Source organism: Jatropha curcas, chromosome 1 (genome assembly GCF_041381405.1).
Source record: "Jatropha curcas cultivar XTBG-Jc1 chromosome 1, XTBG_Jcur_1.0, whole genome shotgun sequence".
Classification (NCBI taxonomy): domain Eukaryota; kingdom Viridiplantae; phylum Streptophyta; class Magnoliopsida; order Malpighiales; family Euphorbiaceae; genus Jatropha; species Jatropha curcas.
The window spans coordinates 3,409,003-3,428,772 of NC_143151.1; the positions used below are offsets into that span (position 1 = coordinate 3,409,003).

The window sequence follows — 19,770 nt, forward strand, 5'->3', positions numbered from 1 at the left end:
TTCATATATAGTATTGTTAGAATTGAATCGAATTGATTGGTTGAACCGGTTAAACCAAAACCAATTGGTTGTTCGATTCCATTATCAATTTGGACTGATTTTTGAAAAAAAAATATTTTCTTTTTTTGAGAAAATCAGGTTAAACCGATGATAAAAACTGGATTTTCTTGATAAAACCGAACAAAACCAGATTCTCTTAATAACAATCGATTTTCTTTTGAAAAAATTGAAATTTTTTTAGAAAACTGGGTTGAAAATTATTTTGCTGCTACATACACACATGTAAAAATATTAAAAAATTAGAACTTAAAAATCTAGTTGAACTTGTCCAATCCGATTCAACTTGATCCGGTCATGATGCCGGTTTGATTACCAGTCTAATTTATAATTACTTGGGTGTTGTTCAATCTTTATAGAATTCATTTTAGACTTCAAATTTTTATTATGTACATAAATTATTTTGATTGACTTGAATCAAATTAATCATGACCAATAAACATGATGATGTAAAAAATAATTAAGTTAAAATTAATGATTATCATCATTTTCAACAACACATATAATTAATTATGTGATAAAGTAAAGTAAAATAATTAATTGTGAGAACATGTATTTAAGGCAAACATTTCCTCCAAAATTAAGTTTATTTTCCATCCATTTATCCCTCCAAAATCACTCAAGATTATATATGTCATTTAACGTGCCACGATTTATGATCACTATGAGCCGAATAGTACTACTCTATTAAAAATTAGGGACCACTTTAATATCTTTTCAAGAATAAATTAGAAAAAAAATTCACAAAAAATATCACCTCCTTAATCCTAAATAAATTTTGATTTTATCTGTATAAATAGAACGGAGAGAATAATAAATAAATTATTTATTTATTTAACATAAAGATAAGGAAATTATCTTCATTTTTTTTAAGAAAGAAATTATCTTAATTTTAAATGGCATTTAATGCATCATTTGCTTTTTAAGTATCTTGCACTTCCACATTTAATACAATCGATAATGCTATTAACTACCTAAACGTCAAAATACACTTTATTTAAATTCACCTAAATCCGAATTCATTTCTTTTAATAGTATAAATATATATATTGAAAATAGTACTCTCTCTGTTACCTTCCAGGTAGAATAGAGGAGAGAACGAGATATAAAATAAGCAATCTGTTTGGGTGTTACAATTCACAAATGCAAAATTTAACCATAGCATGGCAAAATTACCTTTGCATTTTATATATTTAGCATGCATTTTTTGCAAAAGAGATTTGATTCCTCAAAGAAGGAATATATTTATAAATTGTGCTTTTGAAAAGCAACTTTATAAATACTAATTAATACCATGTTGGTTTAATTAGTGGATTGCCTTTTAGAAGAAATCCTAATAGGTTAGGTAAATACTCTTATCTCTTAATTAAAGATCTCGAGTTAAAGCCGTAGTTATAAAAAATTCCATGCTGAGATTATATGACCCTACAATACTCGAGCGGTATAAAATTAGTAAAAATATAATTACAGAAAATTTCTTTTATCATTTTATAAACTATCTTCAAAGAATATTTTAATTATCTATATTTCTCGTTTCTCTTATGAGAATTTTATATTGTATTTATATTTCATTATTGATGATTGATTACGAATTTTATAAAAAATAAGGATATATTTGTGTAAAGAACTCGTAAGTATATTATTAATTAAGGCTTTGGTGGTTGCTCATCCACAAAGCAAAACTTCTTTGTTTTTTAATTAAGTTTTTCAATTTTGCAATATTGCAAAAGATTTAAAATAATAACCCAGGATTTTTGAGGTCCTAAAAAGGACACGTAGAGTACACGTGGTCCAGATGCAATGCAATTTAGATTAGTTGTATAAAAGGCAAGTCATCTTTGAAAGGAAACAAGGAGAAGTGTTTTTCATATGATCTTAGTAGTGAACGTGTGGAATTAATTATATCATAAATATGTAAAAAATGGAAAGTGATTTCGTCATTTATTTGGCTTCATTTAGAAAAAAGACATGCTATTTATTAGCTCCCACGGATGAAATTGATGACATGAATCTTTCTCTCGTAATCAACAAGGTCTCAAGTTTGAATAATAAATATTATATCTCTTTAAATATTGAAAATGAGCACTCTGCATCTTTTATGAGCTTATTCTATGTGAATCCGAATTAGTCGGACAATAAGTTTTAAAATTAATTTGATTTAATTATTTATAGTAATTGGTAACTTTAGAAGGATTAATTTGATTAAAAATAGAGATTACATAATGTGCAGTCCATCTCAAAATATCAAGCGATGAAAAAAATAGAATCTCATTTTCGTCCTTAATAAGTTTTGTTTTCTGTCTTTAATCTAATCTCTAATGATAACATTAAGCATAATCAATAATTAGATTAATTAGAGTTACTGTTTCTCTTATATAAATTAATCTTTTTGTCTTTTGTTTAATAAAAAAATTATTCAGAAAAATTTACTTAACACATGTAGAAGAATAATAAAGGAAAAACTTGGTTGAAAATTTTATTTTAATTGATTTATTTTATATTTAAAATATAATATATTATTTTTTTTAATATTATTATCACCTTAACAAGTGATTAGTGTAAAAAAAAAAAAAAAACTAAAATACAAACTATGAAAATGATTTTTATAGATATGGTTTGAGATTTATAAAAAAAGTCACCGATAATTTAGTAGAAAAAAATGAGATGGAAATACCTAAGTGTTAGGACGGGACGAAATTTGGAACATAATTATTGAATTAACATTGGATTTTCTCGAGGCATTAGATTTAGAAGGTCGATGTTCGAAGTTATTGGTTGTTTGATAAAATTTTAATAATGGTTGCCGTTTGAGATGTAAAAAATTATTAAAAACATAATTGTTCTATAAATTATTATATACTATATATTTTTTATTTTTACAAAATGAATGTATTATATAAATAAAAAAAATATTAGCTAAAAATTTTTCATAATAATATTTAACAATCATTATTATTTTAAATTAAACAAATAAAACAATCTTAAAAAAATATTTAACTTAAAATAATAATTATTAATTTAGTCTAAATACACAGTGACTATCCATCACTCTCAAAAGGCTTCTTATAAGTTTAAGGTATGTTAATATATCTGGCGTAATATAGATAATACATTAATAGGAGTTAATATCATTCCAACTGCCATTAGTTTGTTTTAGGAAAATAGGATTTGGCTCAGGATGATAGGGGTCCCATTAAAATTTCTTTCGAGGAATAGGCGAGACTCGGTCATTTCTTAAGAACTTATATGTCCACTTATTTCCTTGCATTGTTCCAATGTCGATTTTGCCTAATTGTAAGCTAACATCTTAAGTTAACATCTTATTTGGTGGGAGTTACAATATTTATTATATGTATGGAGTTTTCTAACTCGTATATAATCTATTTACGATCCATTTAATTAAATAAATTATGTGTGTCGTGTTCGTATCACTTGTTTAATTTTCACGTTGTATTCATATTTAAATATTGAAAATACGATTATTAAATGAATTATATTCGTATTGACTCTAATTTTATCGCGTATTAGACAAATTAGTGTCGACTCCTACACACTAATTTATTTTGACACCATTAATTGAGTCTATAGGCCAACTCAAAGACAAAATCAATAAAAAAATAAAATCAATTAAAATTGAATTTTCATTGAAACAGAGTATTTTCAGATCTTTCACTTGTAAGAAAAATAAATAAACAATAATATTTAAAAACTCTTTTATTTTTGTATTATTTTACTAGATAAGTGAGTTGAAATCGGATTGAAGCAAGTCTAGTGGTCGGAGAGGCATGTATAAAAATAGGCGGAATACTCAAAATTTAAAGCATAAATTACATGCCAGACCTTTTTTGGGGGACGAGCATGAAGGCTTCAACTTTGGACACTCCAAAATTGAAGATTTTCCGTCCAAAAGAGGCCTTTTGGTTGGGTGGTTGTCTTGTCTAGAGGTGGGTCTATGTGTCTTCGTTATTAGCCCTTGCAAGATGTAAAGGTCGTCTAGCCATTTTGACCAAGTCTAAGCCAAATCGATATGTAGTCATAACCTCATTTCTTTCGCGCCCCGAACTCTACACCGACTACCCTAAAGTTATTAATTTAGTTATAAGTAAATTATAATTTGCTTTTTGGGTACATTACCCTAATAGTGAATTAGAACGCTTTAAATTTATTGTAATTTCACCTAAAAACAAAATGAGGTTGGAATTATAATTAAAATAATGTAAAAAAAAAATTGACTCCATAACCAATCTAAGTATTTAAATAATAAATAATAAAATTGAACCCAATTATTTATATAATACATAAAAAAATCAAAATTACATTTTTGATTTTGAAATTAAATAAATTTTAAGATGCAAAAATAATGAATTTGATACTAATTCAAGGTTAGACTTCCTAGGATGACGAAACAAATATGTTAGATTCTTTTATCACTCTCTTTATAGCTTTTATTTAATTTCTTACATAAGGAGAAAAATAATAAATTAATGACAAGAAAGAAAAATGATAAATTCTTTATTTTAATTCAAATGCTATGCATTTAACTAGGTTTGAATTAGTTATGAAGTCCATTTTTATATTATTTTAATTATAATTTCAATCTTAATTTATTTTTAGAGTGGAATTGCAACAGATCGATACGTTAAAATTGCTCTAATTCATTTTTAGAGTGTAACTGCATCCTAAAAGCAAATTAGGTATAATTGCAATTAAGTTGATAAGTTTAAAATGCCTATAATACAAAGATCGATTAAGGATAAAAGTGCAACTAATCGAAAAGTTCAGGGTAAAATTAATGATTAAACCTTTCTTTTATAATAAAATACGACAATATCACTCGTTAGTCTACGTCAATCTTGATTATTATTGTTTTATGGAATAACAAAAAATTATAACTTAAAAGGTAAATTTTTTAAAAATAAATAAACATACTTTCAGTTAATTTTTTTAAGGCCGAATTTGTTTCCGGAAAATGATTTGTGTTTTTTTATTTTTATGTTTTTGTTCCTCAAGTCATGGTTGAGAATTTATCATGTCTCTCTATCAAGTGTGGAGTTCCTATTATTTCCATTAGAGCTTGGCACTTACAATAAACGACAACGTTCCAACAACAAGAGGGAAATAAATAAATAAATAAAAAGACCAAAACTTTATACAACACCGTTGAAAAAGCAATCAATGCTGAGGCCATTCGACAAACCTCCTTCTACTTTCGAGTAGGGGCTGCCAGACAGAGTAAAGATACAGAAATGGCGTCGATGATGATGATGAGGTCAACAGCCATGAAAGTTCTCAATGAACCATTCTCATCCCTTCTCTTCAATCTCAAGTGGGGCCATATTCCTCGTGCCCAAGCTCAAATAGTCAGGACATTCTCCGCCTTCATGTCTCCGCCATCCAAGGCCGTCGTCTACGACCAGCAGGGCCCTCCTGACTCCGTCACCAGGTACCAACCCACTCATACGTATATACACATGCACCTATTATATATTTCCATCAAATTATGTTTATTTTTATTAGTGGGTATTTGGTACAGAGTGGTAGAGGTACCACCGGTGGAAGTAAAAGCTAACGATGTGTGCGTTAAAATGTTGGCTTCTCCGATTAATCCGTCTGATATCAATCGAATTGAAGGTAAAGTTTCTTACTTTCTAGCTTAATTTTGAAAAATTAGTAATCGGTTTGAGGCGAGTTTATGTTCCTTTGCTTTGAAGTCAATCGGGTAATGTTGTTTTTGAGTCCTCGTAGGAGTTTACCCTGTGAGGCCGTCAGTTCCTGCAGTTGGAGGATATGAGGGTGTAGGAGAAGTGCATTCTGTAGGCTCTGCAGTTAAGGATCTGTCACCTGGTGATTGGGTCATTCCATCTCCACCCTCTTTTGGTGCGTGCCTTTTTGATTACTTTGATGGCTGCAATTTTAATTTTTGGTCATTGTTGTTGCAATGTTAAGCTTTCTTAATATTTAAGTTCTTTTGCTATTTCTCTTTAGTTTTTACACGGTATTGCTGCTTGACTTGAATGTCAAATTACGATAACTTAATAGTAAACTAAGTCCAGGAAATTGTATATCCTCTTTGCAACTGAGGAACAGACAGATGTTATTAATACTATATTTATTTTGCATGTTTGATGACATTTTTTAGATAGGTAATTATAGGCGAAACGCATTTTTTTGGCCAAACATTGAACGTCATTTGCTGATGGGAATTTGAACTGGAACTCCCTCTTTTTTTTTTCTTCGCTTGATTTTACTAGACGATAGTAATTGTAAATCTTTATTGCATTAGGGACGTGGCAGACTTACATTGTACAAGATCAGAGTGTCTGGCACAAAATCAATAAAGAGTCTCCCATGGAATATGCTGCAACAGTCACTGTTAATCCTTTAACTGCTTTAAGAATGCTTGAAGACTTCACATCTCTAAATTCAGGTACTGCCTTATTAAATTCTGATGTCCTCTATTTTTCAATTTTTTTTCTTTTATCTGATAAAGGTACATACAAGCAGGAGATTCTGTAGTGCAAAATGGGGCTACAAGTATTGTTGGGCAGTGTGTCATTCAGATTGCAAAATTTCGCGGCATCCGTAGCATTAATATATTAAGGGACAGGTGCTGTTTGAAACTTTCAATTAATTCATATAACTTCCGATTTCAATTTCTCTCACTGTCTTCAATTGTTGATGCATGTCTGCTTTGCTCTTCATTTATTTAGGCTTCCCAAAATTCTCAGCTTGAAGTGAAATATTGTAGTCTAGCTCGCTTAAATTGAATATTTGTGTTTTCATATTAAGTTGCTGGCTAATTTTGTGAGCTTATTAAAAGGCCGAAGTTGCTTCAAGAGATTACTCTAATCTACTCAACTTAACTAATCCTAATCCAAAATCAGTTTCTATTCTTTCTTTTTCTTTTTATTCCGCCTCGTTCGATGCTACATTTGAAAAGGTTTGTGACAACTTCAATGAGCCCAACTCTCATGTTGGTGCATTTGTTGGGTCTACTGTGCATATCTTCTTTTCAATCTTATTTCTCTGAATTTTTTCTCAATAGGTGTTAGGCAGCACTTCCACATTCCTATAAACATATTCATCTTCATCCAGTCTATCCTTTTATTTGCTTGAATATTCGCCTTCTTGCCTTACTAATATAGTGTAATTTTTTTTTACACAATTGTCAAAAAGCACTTGGTCACTTTATTATTATTATTATTATTATTATTATTATTATTATTATTATTATTTTTGGAGATCTACTATTATCATATATTTTGGGAGTTGGGATCCTTTTTCAATCATGCTTTTAAGTTTTTATCTTCTTATATTGAGCCTTTATAATGCTCTACTGTATATCAATTTTGATTAATTTAGCCAGCAATCTTTTTCAAGTTATATTGCTAACTTTAGAGTTCATGGGCACCCTCATAGAGGTTTTCCTTTTCTACCTTCTGAGACTCTAAGTTGTTGATGGAAGATCAAAGTTGCTTGTGCCTCATCACATTTCCAATGACGTCTATTGGAGCCTTGACAATCATAAAAGAAATAAATGGATAAAGAAAGATTCAAGACTGATAGTGGAAAAGCATAATTGCCTCATCATGGTGATTTATGTATCGACATATAATGAAGTGGAAACAGTTGTAATAAATAAATTGAGGGAGATACTCTATGTGATTAAGCTTAAGACAAATTTCTAACATTGATGATCCGACATGGAAGGCTTATTTTAATTATCCAATATCATCTCTTGAGTTGTGTTTTTTGAGAACATATGTTTTGCTGTTAGCAATGCAAGCCACTTTCGATTTATTTATTTTTTTAAAATAATAAATGGCTGCCAGCACACTTTTTCCTTACTGTCTTTTGCTTAATTTAGGCCTGGTTCAGATGAAGCAAAGGAAACTTTAAAGAAACTAGGTGCTGATGAAGTGTTTACTGAGAGCCAATTGGAAGTGAAGAATGTCAAGGGTCTCCTGGTATCATGAGCTATGGACTCCTTATGTTTGAATATATGATGTTATCTGAATTAGGAGGTGTTTATTCTTTTCTCGTATGTGTTTGGCATCCTTAAAATTCAAATTCCAGAATATGATTTATTCTTAGATTTTGAGCAATTGGTACTGAACTTTACCGGTCTTCATTGCATTGGCATATGCTAGACTAATTTACCAGAACCTGCTTTGGGATTCAACTGTGTTGGTGGCAATGCTGCTTCTTTGGTTCTCAAATTCTTAAGGTGTGACATCCAGTGATAAATACACTAGAAATTTAAACATTCCTTTTAGTTAAAGATGCAATATGTCCTAGCCTGCTAATGTGCTCTCATATTCAGGCAAGGAGGAACAATGGTAACTTATGGGGGAATGTCTAAGAAACCTGTAACTGTATCAACATCCTCCTTCATTTTTAAGGTAAACATTGTTTTATTTTTTGTTCATCTTGTTGTTGCAGTGCACTGATCTAATGGTTGTTATCTGTAATGAAGGCATGGCGCCTATATAAACTTAATGCATCATCTATTTAAGATGTTTGATCTTTAATGCAAACCAGTAAAACAAAGAAGTACCAGTTAAGAAATCGGTTGAAAATGACAGCTTGGTGTTGAGTTCTTTTTCCTTAATCACACATAAACTCGATAGAAATTGGAAAAGAAGGTGCCAACATAATGGATATGAACTTTTGCATAGCAGGATATGGGGTTTCTACATGAGTATCCTTTTTGAACAAATAAAATTTCTGCAGGAGGATGATCTGCGTGATCTAACTGATCCTTGTTTGGAATAAATTAATCGAAATATGGAATTCATATATAAATGATTGAATTTGGTATGGTCTTTTGGAAATTTATAATAATGAATTTATCAGAGTGAAATGAATATTTTTTTTATATCAAATGTCACAAGAATTCATTTGTACAAAACAGAGCTTAACTCTCTCCGTAAGATGGAACTGAGCCCAGTTGAAATCACATGATCTCAATCTTCTTTACCTCTGGGAGGAAAGGAGATATGAGCATTGGGTTTGAATTGCTGAGTCATTTTGTGCCTCAATCTGCACTCTTTAATTTCAATTCCTTTCAAATTCAGAAACAGCAAGTGTGTGTATAAGTTCTTGCTTGTGTCCATGTTTATTTGTTTGCAGGATCTTACCCTGAGGGGGTTCTGGTTGCAAAAATGGTTGACTTCAGAAAAAGCAAAAGAATGCAGAAATATGATAGATTATCTTCTTTCCCTTGCACAAGAAGGGAAGTTGAAATACGAGTATGTCCTCCCACGTGCAAATTCACTTGCACGCGTTCTTTCATTCTCTATAACATTACTTTGTTTTGTAGTATTGATTTTTCATATTTCATTAGTTGACATAACTGCCTTTGCAGAATGGAGCTGGTACCTTTTGACAATTTTCACACAGCTTTGGACAAGGCACTTGGGAAATTAGGGAGTCAACCTAAACAAGTTTTAAAATTCTAAATCTCAACGACTTGGGAGAGTTTGCTCAGGTCTTCTTGCTCTGTTCTTTTTATTGCATTGCATTAGTTCTGGAACATTTTTTATGTTTTGCACTGTTTGAGCAGTTTAATAGACAGACTGAGTTACCAGAAGTATTCTCACTCAGATTCTGGAATTTTATTGTTTAAATCCTTGTGCTCAAGGTTTTTGTAGACAGACTGGTAAGTTTGTAAAAGCAAGCTTTGAATGTTAGAAAACCATGTGGAAATTAAATAAAATGATTTAGAGCTATTGTGTAAGAATGTGGTGTGAACTGTGAACTAATCACAATGTCACTATTGTCTTCTCCTCTTCATTTGCATTTTTGCCCTTCACTGCCTGTCTCCCTCACTTCTCTATCCTAATCTTGATTTGATGGCATCAAGCAAACGTATATGCTCACAATTGACAAAAGTTCAATTAAACGACCGAAATTCTTTATGCCTAAGAATCAATAATTTGATGTCGTTTTGCTAATTGTTTATTTGAACTTTGGCCACTCTTAAGGGAGTGTTTGGCATTTTCGTTTGAAATGTTATTGGGGGAAAAAAAAAATTCAAAACATGGGTAAAAGGCAATTAAGTTTGTTTCAAAGCTGAATTCCACATATACTACTACATTACTATTATAAAAGCTACAAAACAACTAAACATCACTCCAAAACTAATTTTCTTAATAGCACCTAAAATAGTGTTGTTTCAGAAAAAAATTTCAACCATAATGCCAAAGAATGTTTCAGTGTTGCACTTATAAGATCTCATTACCACACCGTTTACCCTCCAATCTCTCTTCTCTTCGGTAATGAATAACTGAGTTCCGAAACACAAAGAAGACTTAGTTACACTCCCTTCTCAAAATATAGTCCACAGCATCTTCCACAGTGTTAACAACCTGCAAAGAAGCGAAGCAAAGCAAAGGGCATGTAGCTCAGTACAACAGTGGCCAGTATTTTATTTTTTTCAAGAGGAAAGATTAAATTAATGGGAACCATAGATTAAATTATAGAATTATGAAAAGATTGTAATGCAACTGCTTCAACTTTCTCAATTGCCTACCAGATCTGCTGGAAACTTGGAATCGTTTTCTGTTCCCCTGAAAACTCCCGTCCTTGTCAAGATAGAAAACCAGGGCTTTCCAGCCTGAAATGCCAGAAGAAGAATAAGGCCATACCCATACGTTATGATCACTATAAAAAATAATAAGTATATGGAACTAAATTCCTAGTCTCAGAGACAAACCTGCCGTGCACCTCTAATGTCAACCGAAGGATTATCTCCTATCATATATAATGTATTGAAATGATGAGTTCGCTCAGCATTCACATGATCCACAGGATTAGTGCTATGATGAAGAGATGGAACAAGTTGCTTTAGGACAGTTTCAGCATTCTTGAATACAAATGGATTTGGCTTTCCAAAAGATGTATACTCCAGAGCATTAGTGTGAATTCTGCGTATTTGAAAATGTTGTCATCAAGAAAGTTCATGACATCACAACTAATTTTGGATTTAGTGCAGTATAAAATATTAGACTATAGTTTCCACTAATCTTGTCCAAGCAAATGACTCCTATGAAAAATAGACTACAGTATAAGTCAGTTGAGATGTACGGTCACAACCCAATAGAACAAAGGGAAGAAAGGAAAGAAATAATAAACATAGCCTTCTCTTTACGTTGGACAAGGTGACATGTGTAATGGCATTCTCATATTGCTTCAATCCAAAATAGATTTTATCTGCACTTTGCCTTACCTGTTGAAGATGGATTCTAATGCAATTCTGAAAGCTCCCATACCAAGGCGTTCTGAAGGAAAAGTAGCCTACCTTTAGTGGCACCTCATCAGTACATTAGTACTTCAAGAACTACTCGATTACAAAAGAGAAGAGGAATAAAATGGACCAAAAATAGCGATCAACCTGGTATGCAAGGTCATCATTTGCAAAATATAGATGTGGCTGGTGTCCAATCTCCCTTCCAGGAAGACCTCCAGTTCTTAAAATGTCACACAGAACCTAACACCAATATCCACAATAAATCAATTCAGGTTCGCACCTTTAAGAATTAGACAATGATAATATCTGGTTTAAGAAATTCTAAAAGGACCAGAATGCAAGTATAGAAATGACAAATAATTCATGCATAACATATTTAAGGCTCAAAAATGGATTGAAAACAATAACAGAGGAAGCAACTTTAAAAGCGCCTTCAAATGGTTAATTTCAGTTAATAAAGATGATGATAGTCTATCAACGAAAACTGAACTGAAGTCATCTATTCACCAAATTAGTATAGCAGAAACAAACAACTACCCCCCGATTCTATATCTATAGAAAACAGACAAGCCAGACAATTGTAATTTCCCTGGAAGAGTAGCCAGTATTGAATCATCTCTCTGGAACACCAAGATATGTAAGCTCAAAGCAGTAATATTGGCTCAGTAAGGCTATGATGTGCTTTTAAATTGTAGTAGCATTCAAGGTTAGAGTTCTACTGAGTTTGCAGCACATATTCAAAGATATTGCATTTTAGGAGTATAGTTAAGTTAGCCTAGGGAGGTTCAGGTGATGCGGTTTATTTTTGCAATGGTGAGTTTCTCATATTACAATTCTGAGTCTCCCCTATTGCTTCTTGTAAAAAGGAAATTTCCAGTATCATATACATAGGTACTTGTTACATTCACTTCCACAGTTAAAAAAGAAATCACAGATTGCTGAATCACTTCAAATTCCTCTTGCTTTTCTCTCTCTCTGTGCATCTTATTCTACTCAGAGCGAGTTGTATGCTAAAAATTTTCAACAGTGTCATGATATCAAATGTTGCTTCAAAAAATGTAGGGCTGTGGCTTTCATAGTTGAGCAGCTCTTGTTAAAATAGTTTAGCAAAATGACTGGAACTGGCAGCATAACAATCCTAATCAGCCAATGCTAATGCTGCAAAGTTATTCCACATGAGCCAATGTGAACCAATATGCATGCAATTACATGCCTTTGTCATAATATAATATGAATTGGTTGACATTTAAAACCCTGATTCAGGCCTCTAACATACTGATTAGTTTCTTTCAGAAAATGTATATCACCGTAGTATTATTAACACAACTGTGACACCATGATGCAAAGAAAGTCAAATTTTGGATTTTAATCACTCATCCCAAGGATGTTCTGAAGGGGAAAAAACTCAATGTACCTTGCAAGAGTTGACCAGCTATCGACCGGAAAAAAAAAAAAAATCCTAACTCTTCACGAAATAAATTCATAAATTATCAGATAAGCCATAGATTTCGTGAAACCTGAATGTCCCTGCTCCAATCAACAGAATCACTAACAATAAATGCTGCTTGAACTCTTTGTGAGTGGACACTGTCCCTTGTAGTTATCTGCTTTGAAGCACTACTGCATTTAGCATCCTGCTTTCTTGTCCATGTCTTATATTGAGCAAGCGGATCAATGCCATCAAAATAAGATGCATACTCATCTATTGAGAGAACATTTCTGCATATAAGATTAATAAGCAGAACAGCAATTTAAGAGCTTAAACTCAGGACAAATTGCAGATTTCTGATGAATTTCGTCAAAAGCAAATCAGATGTCTCAAAAAAGCTTACTTGAATCCATATTCAGACATTACTTGAGCAGGCTCTCCTTTTCCCACCGCAACAATAAGTTCATTCTCAAATCTGCAATAATGCACAACTTTTATTATGAATAAATACATAAAAACAATGAAAATCCTACTCAGAAAGATGTGGCATGAGCACTCCAATTCACACACTTTTACTCATGCCAGTTATTATGCATGTTGATTACTGATAGACAATCACTTATCCACACAACTAATTGGTATGAAACATGATAATCTAGCATTTTCCATTCAGTCGGTGTACCACAGCAACTAAGGAGCTTCTTCAAGTGTAAAATTGTAAAATGCAAATACTATCAAATACCTTGGCCCAGATATGCAGGTCAAGCGGTAAAAACGGATATGAAGCTTTAGCCAAGGATGGTGAATTCATAGAAGCTTGGAGGCATACTGTTTATTACAGTATAAACCAACATTCTTTCTCTCATGGAAACATGTAAAAGATGTCCTCTAGTTCTATGAAGAAATAAGCTGTTAGCCAGGCATTCAAGCAATTTCTTCTCATTTTTTTTATTTAATAATAATAATATGAGAATAATTGTCACTATACTTGACACTGTTACATTCTTTGTTAGCATAGAACTGTACTTGTCTAACAACTTGACATCCAGACTTATTTTAAATGCATACCTTTTCACCAGTTGCTTAAAAGGTGTATGGCCCTGTACAACCTACCATAAAATCAGAGCTCCATCATGACCAGCAAAACCTAAAACTATCAAGAACGATGCTAAAGATGAAAAAAAAAAAAAAAAAAATTTTTTTTTAAATAATCTTTGCAGAAGTACCTGCAAAGGTGAAATATCCAAACCTAGAAGTTTGCTCAACTCCAAGGCTCTTTTAGATTCAGGAAAACCACCTCCTGTCAAAATTGAAGCAATAATAACCGATAAAAGACGCTAATTGCTGCTCATACAACAACACATTCCACTATTTAAATAAACGCCTGATTCTAAGATCCAAATTTGCTATAACCTCTAGTAACACATCATTCAAAAACAACAAATGCCATATGCTAACAACAGCGTTGAAGGACTGTTAATGTCAACAGAAAACTCACCATTCGTCAAGAAAATGTAAGGAATTTTCAAAGCACCTGTCCACAAAATAAACAAAGACAGTTATAGAAGAAAGGGAAAACAAACAAAGGAAATAATAATAATAATAATAAAAGGCTGAGCAAAGTAACAACAATTTTGCATAACTGATCAAAAAATAAACCTATATAAAAAGCGCCACAATTGCAGATTAAATGCGTATCATCTACTGTACCAGAGGGATCGTATAATCGTTTGAGAGCTTGAGGAGAGCCGCCAATGGGAGATTCCCCTCGAAGAATGACGCCATCGATATCAAACGCAATGCCAAAAGTAGGTCTATCAATTCATTTTAAAACAAAAATCGAATCAATGAATTACAATAGCATATATGTGAAGAGAGAGAGAGAGAGAGAGAGAGAGGGAGAAGAGAAAACCCAGAGATGTTGAGTAAAGAAAAGAACCGGTCACAATGTGAGAGAAGTTGCGAGAACGAGCGTGCAAGTGCGGTGAAGAGTAGCGGCGGCGACAGCGAAAGATGATTTCTTCTTCGGCTCTGTAGAGCCTTCCCTATGACTGGAAGTCTCATTCTCTATGTAGGCCCTTGCTCCTAACTGTAAGTCTGTAACTGATCTTGTCCTTCCTCCGCGACTGACATGAAAATGCAAAAAGCTATGGAAGTGTAATTTTTGAAAAATAAAAATAAAAATGCTGCGTGGAATTTTTTTGTCTAATCCCGAAATGCTGGAAGTAATTGTAAGTTTGTAACCAATGAAGGGCCACGTCATCCATTTAATTTTTGGGTTATATAGGCTTTTCCACATGTTGGTAGCATTTTATTTTGGTATATTAATTTCAAATGTTTATCTTTAATTTTATGCTATTTATATTATACTTCTAAAAATCACAAATTAAATAACTTTCAGAAATAAAACTTAGTGGTTAATCAATTGCTGTTTAAAAAATTATTACCATTAAATCCATTTTATACTTCTAAAAATGACAAATTAAATAATTTTTTGAAATAAAATTTGCTTACTCTGCTGTATGGGTTTACTTACATATCAAGACGATAATCAATTGTCGTTTAAAAAGATTATCACCATTTTTTCGAATTGGTTTGATGCATAAAATGAACTCCCCAAAATAAGGCGTAGGTAAGGCTGTTAATGAACTTGTTTAGCACTTGATTTTATAATAATCAAGGTTTTGTAAGTGTTGTAGATTATTTAACATTAGTGAATATGCTGTAACAATATAAAAAACAAAGAATGGAATGCTATTAAACTAAAAACGTTTAGCCTACATTTTGCTGCAATCGAAAAAGGATCAAACAGAGCAGTTTTTGTTGAAGTGTATGTACCAATTTGAACATTCTGCCATAACTGGACATAGAAGCAACTATCAAGCCTATCGATATACCAAAAACTTCAGACCTATAAAGGCACATAAAAAGCACTCACTTTCTTTTCAATTTGGTTTTTCCTTTGTATTTGATTGATTATAGTATACAATATACATAACCATAACCACAAAACATGCACAGCACAGGCTAGGAGAATGTAGCCTTCTTTTTATGCAAACCAACATTGTTTAGTACTGGGTCCTTGAACAGAATGAATCCAGCAACCTTCAATATTAAACCAATAGACAAACAGACTCCACTCTCACAATATAGGAAGGAGAACCCATCTCCTAGATTTCTCTCTTTAGAGAGAATTTTTTCTCACATAAATCACAAGTGATCAGAAATCAATGTTCTGATCAGGAAGCTAACCAACCAAATAATAGACACGAAGTAAAGATTAAAAATGTTGGTAAGATTACTCAAGCATAACATCTGTATTGAAGTTCAAAGACTCTGCCCATATGAGCCCTTTTATATCTTCTTCATTTAAGGAAATTTGCTCGAAATCGAAAATAAAAGGAGATGGACAAGTGGGCTCTTCGTTGATCTCGTGTAGACTTGACAAAAATGGATGATTCAGTGCCTCCTCAACTTCATAAACACCAAAAAAGGGAAAAAAAAAAGTGATGCTTCTAATCAGCGAAATGGATGAGAAAAACAGAAGAGTAAACTTTTTATTATGCAAAGGTCATACATACCAGTTATGCGTTTGCATGGATCAAACACTAGCATTCTCTCTGCAAGATCAAGAGCAACTGGAGACACATCTGGGAACTTTTGTGAAAAAGGTTGCTTAGGGAAATGTGGAAGCTGCTTCACATACCTCCGTGCATTATCACTTCTAAGGAATCCAAGATCTGAATCATCTGGTGAACCTAGCAACTATTTTGGGAATAATCAAGAAAAGTATAAAGACTAATTCATTAGCATCAGAGAAATTTGAGGTTTAATAAAAAATTGTAACTTTTAGTCACATTCCTTCAAACAATACCTACCTCAGTTATAAGCCCCAACTGCTGGACATAGTCTTTACCCGGGAAAAGAGGCTCCCTTCTAAGAATTTCCATGAAAATACAACCAACTGACCAAATATCAATAGATGCAGTATACTCTGAACAGTTGAGCAGCAATTCTGGTGCTCGATACCATCGAGTTACTACATATTCAGTCATGAAATCAGTCTCTGAGGTGGTTCTTGCAAGCCCGAAGTCACATATCTTAAGATCACAATTTGCATTGAGGAGCAAGTTGCTCGGTTTCAAATCTCGGTGTAAAACATTTGCAGAATGTATGTATTTCAGTCCTCGCAACAATTGATACAAGAAATACTGCCAATGCCAAAAAAAATCTCTTTAACATTGTAGGTACTTAAGTTGCAGCTTAATTCAATTTTTTACCAACAACTACATTAATGCTTTCATATATTTTTCCCTACCAGTGCATCAAGTGCCTTCTACCTGTAAACAAAAATTATAAGACTAATTTCACCTCTAATGGTTATATATATATATATATATATATATATATATATACACACACACACACACAGACATGTTGCACAGTTCAAATGATGAGGACTGTGATCTGTTCAGCCTCCCAACATATCCCAACAAAATAAGGTGATAACATATCAAAATTCCAATTTTACCTAATTAAAGTTTCTTATTTTAGGGCACAAATACTGAAGTCAAACCATTCAGTCAGATATAGTAAGAAGAAGTTTGCACAAGGGAAAATGGATCCAGTTGTCTTACCTGACAGTGATCATCAGTCAATGCCTGGCTAGAGCGTATTATCTGATGGAGATCAGTATCCATCAATTCATAGACAATATACACATCGTTGAAATTTTCCCTCTCCGGTGGTGTCATTATGTCTTTAATTTTGATAATCTACACAATACCAAGTGCAATATAGTCATCAATACTTCAAGATTTTGCCATTATTAGCAGAACTTGTCATAGTCACAATTACTAGAATGATATGCACAAACACTTATAGTAATATCAATAAATAAATTGCAAAAAAGAGAGTACATTTTCATGATCCATATGGCATAGGAGTTTGATCTCTCTAAGTGTTCTTTTGGCATCAATTCTATTTTCAAATGCATTCCCAATCTTCTTAATAGCAACTTGTTCTTTTGTCTCAGCATTTCTAGCACAACTGCAACAAAGAAATTGTGTGTAATTCATAAGCATCAAGTCATCAACCACAAATATCAACAAGGATCACTATATAGAGAAACAATTATATGCAACTAAAAATTCTGCATTACAGGACAGATAATCTACTAATAGCCTTTTGAGCCCAGTAAAACAATAATTTCATAGAATAGTTTTATTTTAAATGAAAATTTTAAAGTCAAAAATCAAAATCAAATATTGCACATAAAAATTAATTCCCCAAAATTTCTTTTCCACCAGCAAAGCTCAGATCCTTACTCTTATATTGAGGTAACCAAACAGCAAGAATAATTACTTTCAAATTCCAAATAAATAGATAAAAATGAAGAAAACCCATTTGTTATCAGAATACAGAATTAGAATTCTTGAGGTTTAAAGCAACAGATAATTACCAAACGATACCGTATGCGCCGCGGCCGACGGGTTGTATAGGAGGAACATACTTAGAGGAGACCTCAAAAAGGTTACCCAGTATGTTATACTGCAAGTATCTCCCACCGTACAATGGGATTCCTCTTCCTTCTATCACCACTGATTCATTCTCCATTTTGTTCTCTGTTACAGTGTTTCAAAACACAGGGGAGAGAAAAAGAAAAACAGAGCTTACTTTTCTAAGTTATGTTATGGGTGTATATTCTTTGACAAAGAGAAAATAAAGCAGAGAAGCACATAGAGGTTTATTACTAACATTGATTTCATGAGAAAAGTAATGGTTGAGAGCTTAAAGGGAAGAGACATGGAAATGAGGGCCCAGTCTGAATGGGATCTATCATCTCTATACTTTGGTTCTTGTGGGGGAATTTTCTTTGTTAGATCTCTTTTTGAACTTTCAAATTTGAATGCATGTGTGAACCAGAGCCAAAAGGGCGTTACTGTTATTGAATATTGACTAATAAAGTTCAAGTTTTTCTTTTCTTTTTTTTCTATTTTCTTTTTCTCCCCTGAGAGGAGCAAGCTTCTATTTTATTCTTTATTTTTGTTCAAAAGGATGTTGACTACTAACTACCTAAAGAAAATATTCAATCCCATAAAATTCTCCGCAACTAAGAAGCTGTTTGGGAAGGAGAAGAGAGTGGAAGTTGCTTTCACTTCCACATTTGTGCTTTCCACTGGCTGGAAAGCTACAGCAAATGAAGGGAATAATGGACAATCAACAGTGAAATAATCGCGACTCCCCAAAAAAAGTCAATCGCCAGAAATCGGAGAGAAAAAAACGGAAAAATAAGTTACATTTTAAAAAAATTTTCTAAGAAAAATATTTTCTTAAAAGTTAATTTTCAATATCTCATCTTTAAATCATTATATTTCTTGAGAATTACGGTTAGCGAAATTCGAATAATGCCATAGTATTGCTGGAACTGATAAATTTCTGATTGTTCAAATCCTCTCAACTGGATCTTCTGAATAGAAATGTTAGAAAAATAATGATTTGATTGAAGTCTAGAAGTCTCTGAAAATTTGTAAATAAAGTGTCAAACGAACAATTAATATTGCGGAACATTAAAAGCTAAATATTTCAAGTAGTTTTTTTATAAAACGTTAAAAGCTAAATATTTCGAATAGTTTTTTTTTATGAAAGGTTAACTTTTCAAAAATCAACCCTCTACTCTCCACCGAAATTAGAAGTCCTAAACTCCATGCCAACAAAATCAGATGAGATTTAACTCTAAATTGTTTTTCTTATTTGGCGTATTAATTATTATAATTATTTTGTTACTATTAAAATATTAAGTTTATTGAAAATATTTTATTTTGGTATTATTGATCTTGATATTTTGATATGGTACATTTTGAAGGTGGGATGGATTATTATAGATATATTTAGCCTGTTTTATAGGTATAAAGTTTAAAACTTCGATATAAACTAAAAATTGAATTCAATCGATACTATTTTAGTCAATTCAGTTTAAATTTTTAGTTAAATTCCTTCAAGAAAGTAAAAATTTTCAATTTAGCTCGACTTG

At 32.1% G+C, this 19,770-nt stretch overlaps 3 protein-coding genes across 5 annotated transcripts; 1 reads left to right on the forward strand and 2 right to left on the reverse strand.

Annotated features, from left to right (window-relative positions):
- The first annotated feature begins 5,237 nt into the window (after nucleotides 1–5,237).
- LOC105628169 (Polyketide synthase, enoylreductase family protein) lies at nucleotides 5,238–9,793 on the forward strand. The gene is given in 10 exon segments (NM_001308680.1): nucleotides 5,238–5,500; nucleotides 5,591–5,688; nucleotides 5,803–5,934; nucleotides 6,341–6,484; nucleotides 6,562–6,664; nucleotides 7,925–8,024; nucleotides 8,208–8,284; nucleotides 8,381–8,459; nucleotides 9,190–9,308; nucleotides 9,425–9,793. Coding segments are annotated over 10 exon segments (1,143 nt in total). The 5' UTR covers nucleotides 5,238–5,303; the 3' UTR covers nucleotides 9,519–9,793.
- Nucleotides 9,794–10,104: 311 nt separating this feature from the next.
- Nucleotides 10,105–14,952, reverse strand: LOC105628168 (hydrolase family protein / HAD-superfamily protein). 2 transcript variants are annotated; one of them, XM_089715609.1, is made up of 12 exons: nucleotides 14,677–14,942; nucleotides 14,448–14,551; nucleotides 14,236–14,271; nucleotides 13,964–14,037; nucleotides 13,806–13,846; nucleotides 13,141–13,212; nucleotides 12,826–13,027; nucleotides 11,453–11,548; nucleotides 11,288–11,355; nucleotides 10,775–10,985; nucleotides 10,592–10,675; nucleotides 10,105–10,427 (listed from the first exon to the last, which is right to left on the reverse strand). In XM_089715609.1, exons 1-12 carry the CDS (start codon nucleotides 14,799–14,801, stop codon nucleotides 10,371–10,373), a joined length of 1,170 nt encoding a protein of 389 aa, XP_089571735.1. In that variant the 5' UTR covers nucleotides 14,802–14,942; the 3' UTR covers nucleotides 10,105–10,370. The 2 variants fall into 2 exon arrangements, with proteins under 2 accessions (XP_089571735.1, XP_089571736.1); XM_089715610.1 differs by lacking the exons at nucleotides 10,105–10,427; nucleotides 10,592–10,675 and having other exon boundaries at nucleotides 10,843–11,359; nucleotides 14,677–14,952.
- A 723-nt stretch (nucleotides 14,953–15,675) lies between these two features.
- On the reverse strand, nucleotides 15,676–18,775 carry ATMPK13 (Protein kinase superfamily protein). 2 transcript variants are annotated; one of them, XM_089724522.1, is made up of 7 exons: nucleotides 18,495–18,775; nucleotides 18,199–18,361; nucleotides 17,657–17,786; nucleotides 17,375–17,512; nucleotides 16,616–16,948; nucleotides 16,319–16,502; nucleotides 15,676–16,211 (listed from the first exon to the last, which is right to left on the reverse strand). In XM_089724522.1, exons 2-7 carry the CDS (start codon nucleotides 18,351–18,353, stop codon nucleotides 16,036–16,038), a joined length of 1,116 nt encoding a protein of 371 aa, XP_089580648.1. In that variant the 5' UTR covers nucleotides 18,354–18,361; nucleotides 18,495–18,775; the 3' UTR covers nucleotides 15,676–16,035. The 2 variants fall into 2 exon arrangements, with proteins under 2 accessions (XP_089580648.1, XP_089580644.1); XM_089724518.1 differs by having other exon boundaries at nucleotides 18,199–18,773.
- Between the last annotated feature and the right edge of the window lie 995 nt (nucleotides 18,776–19,770).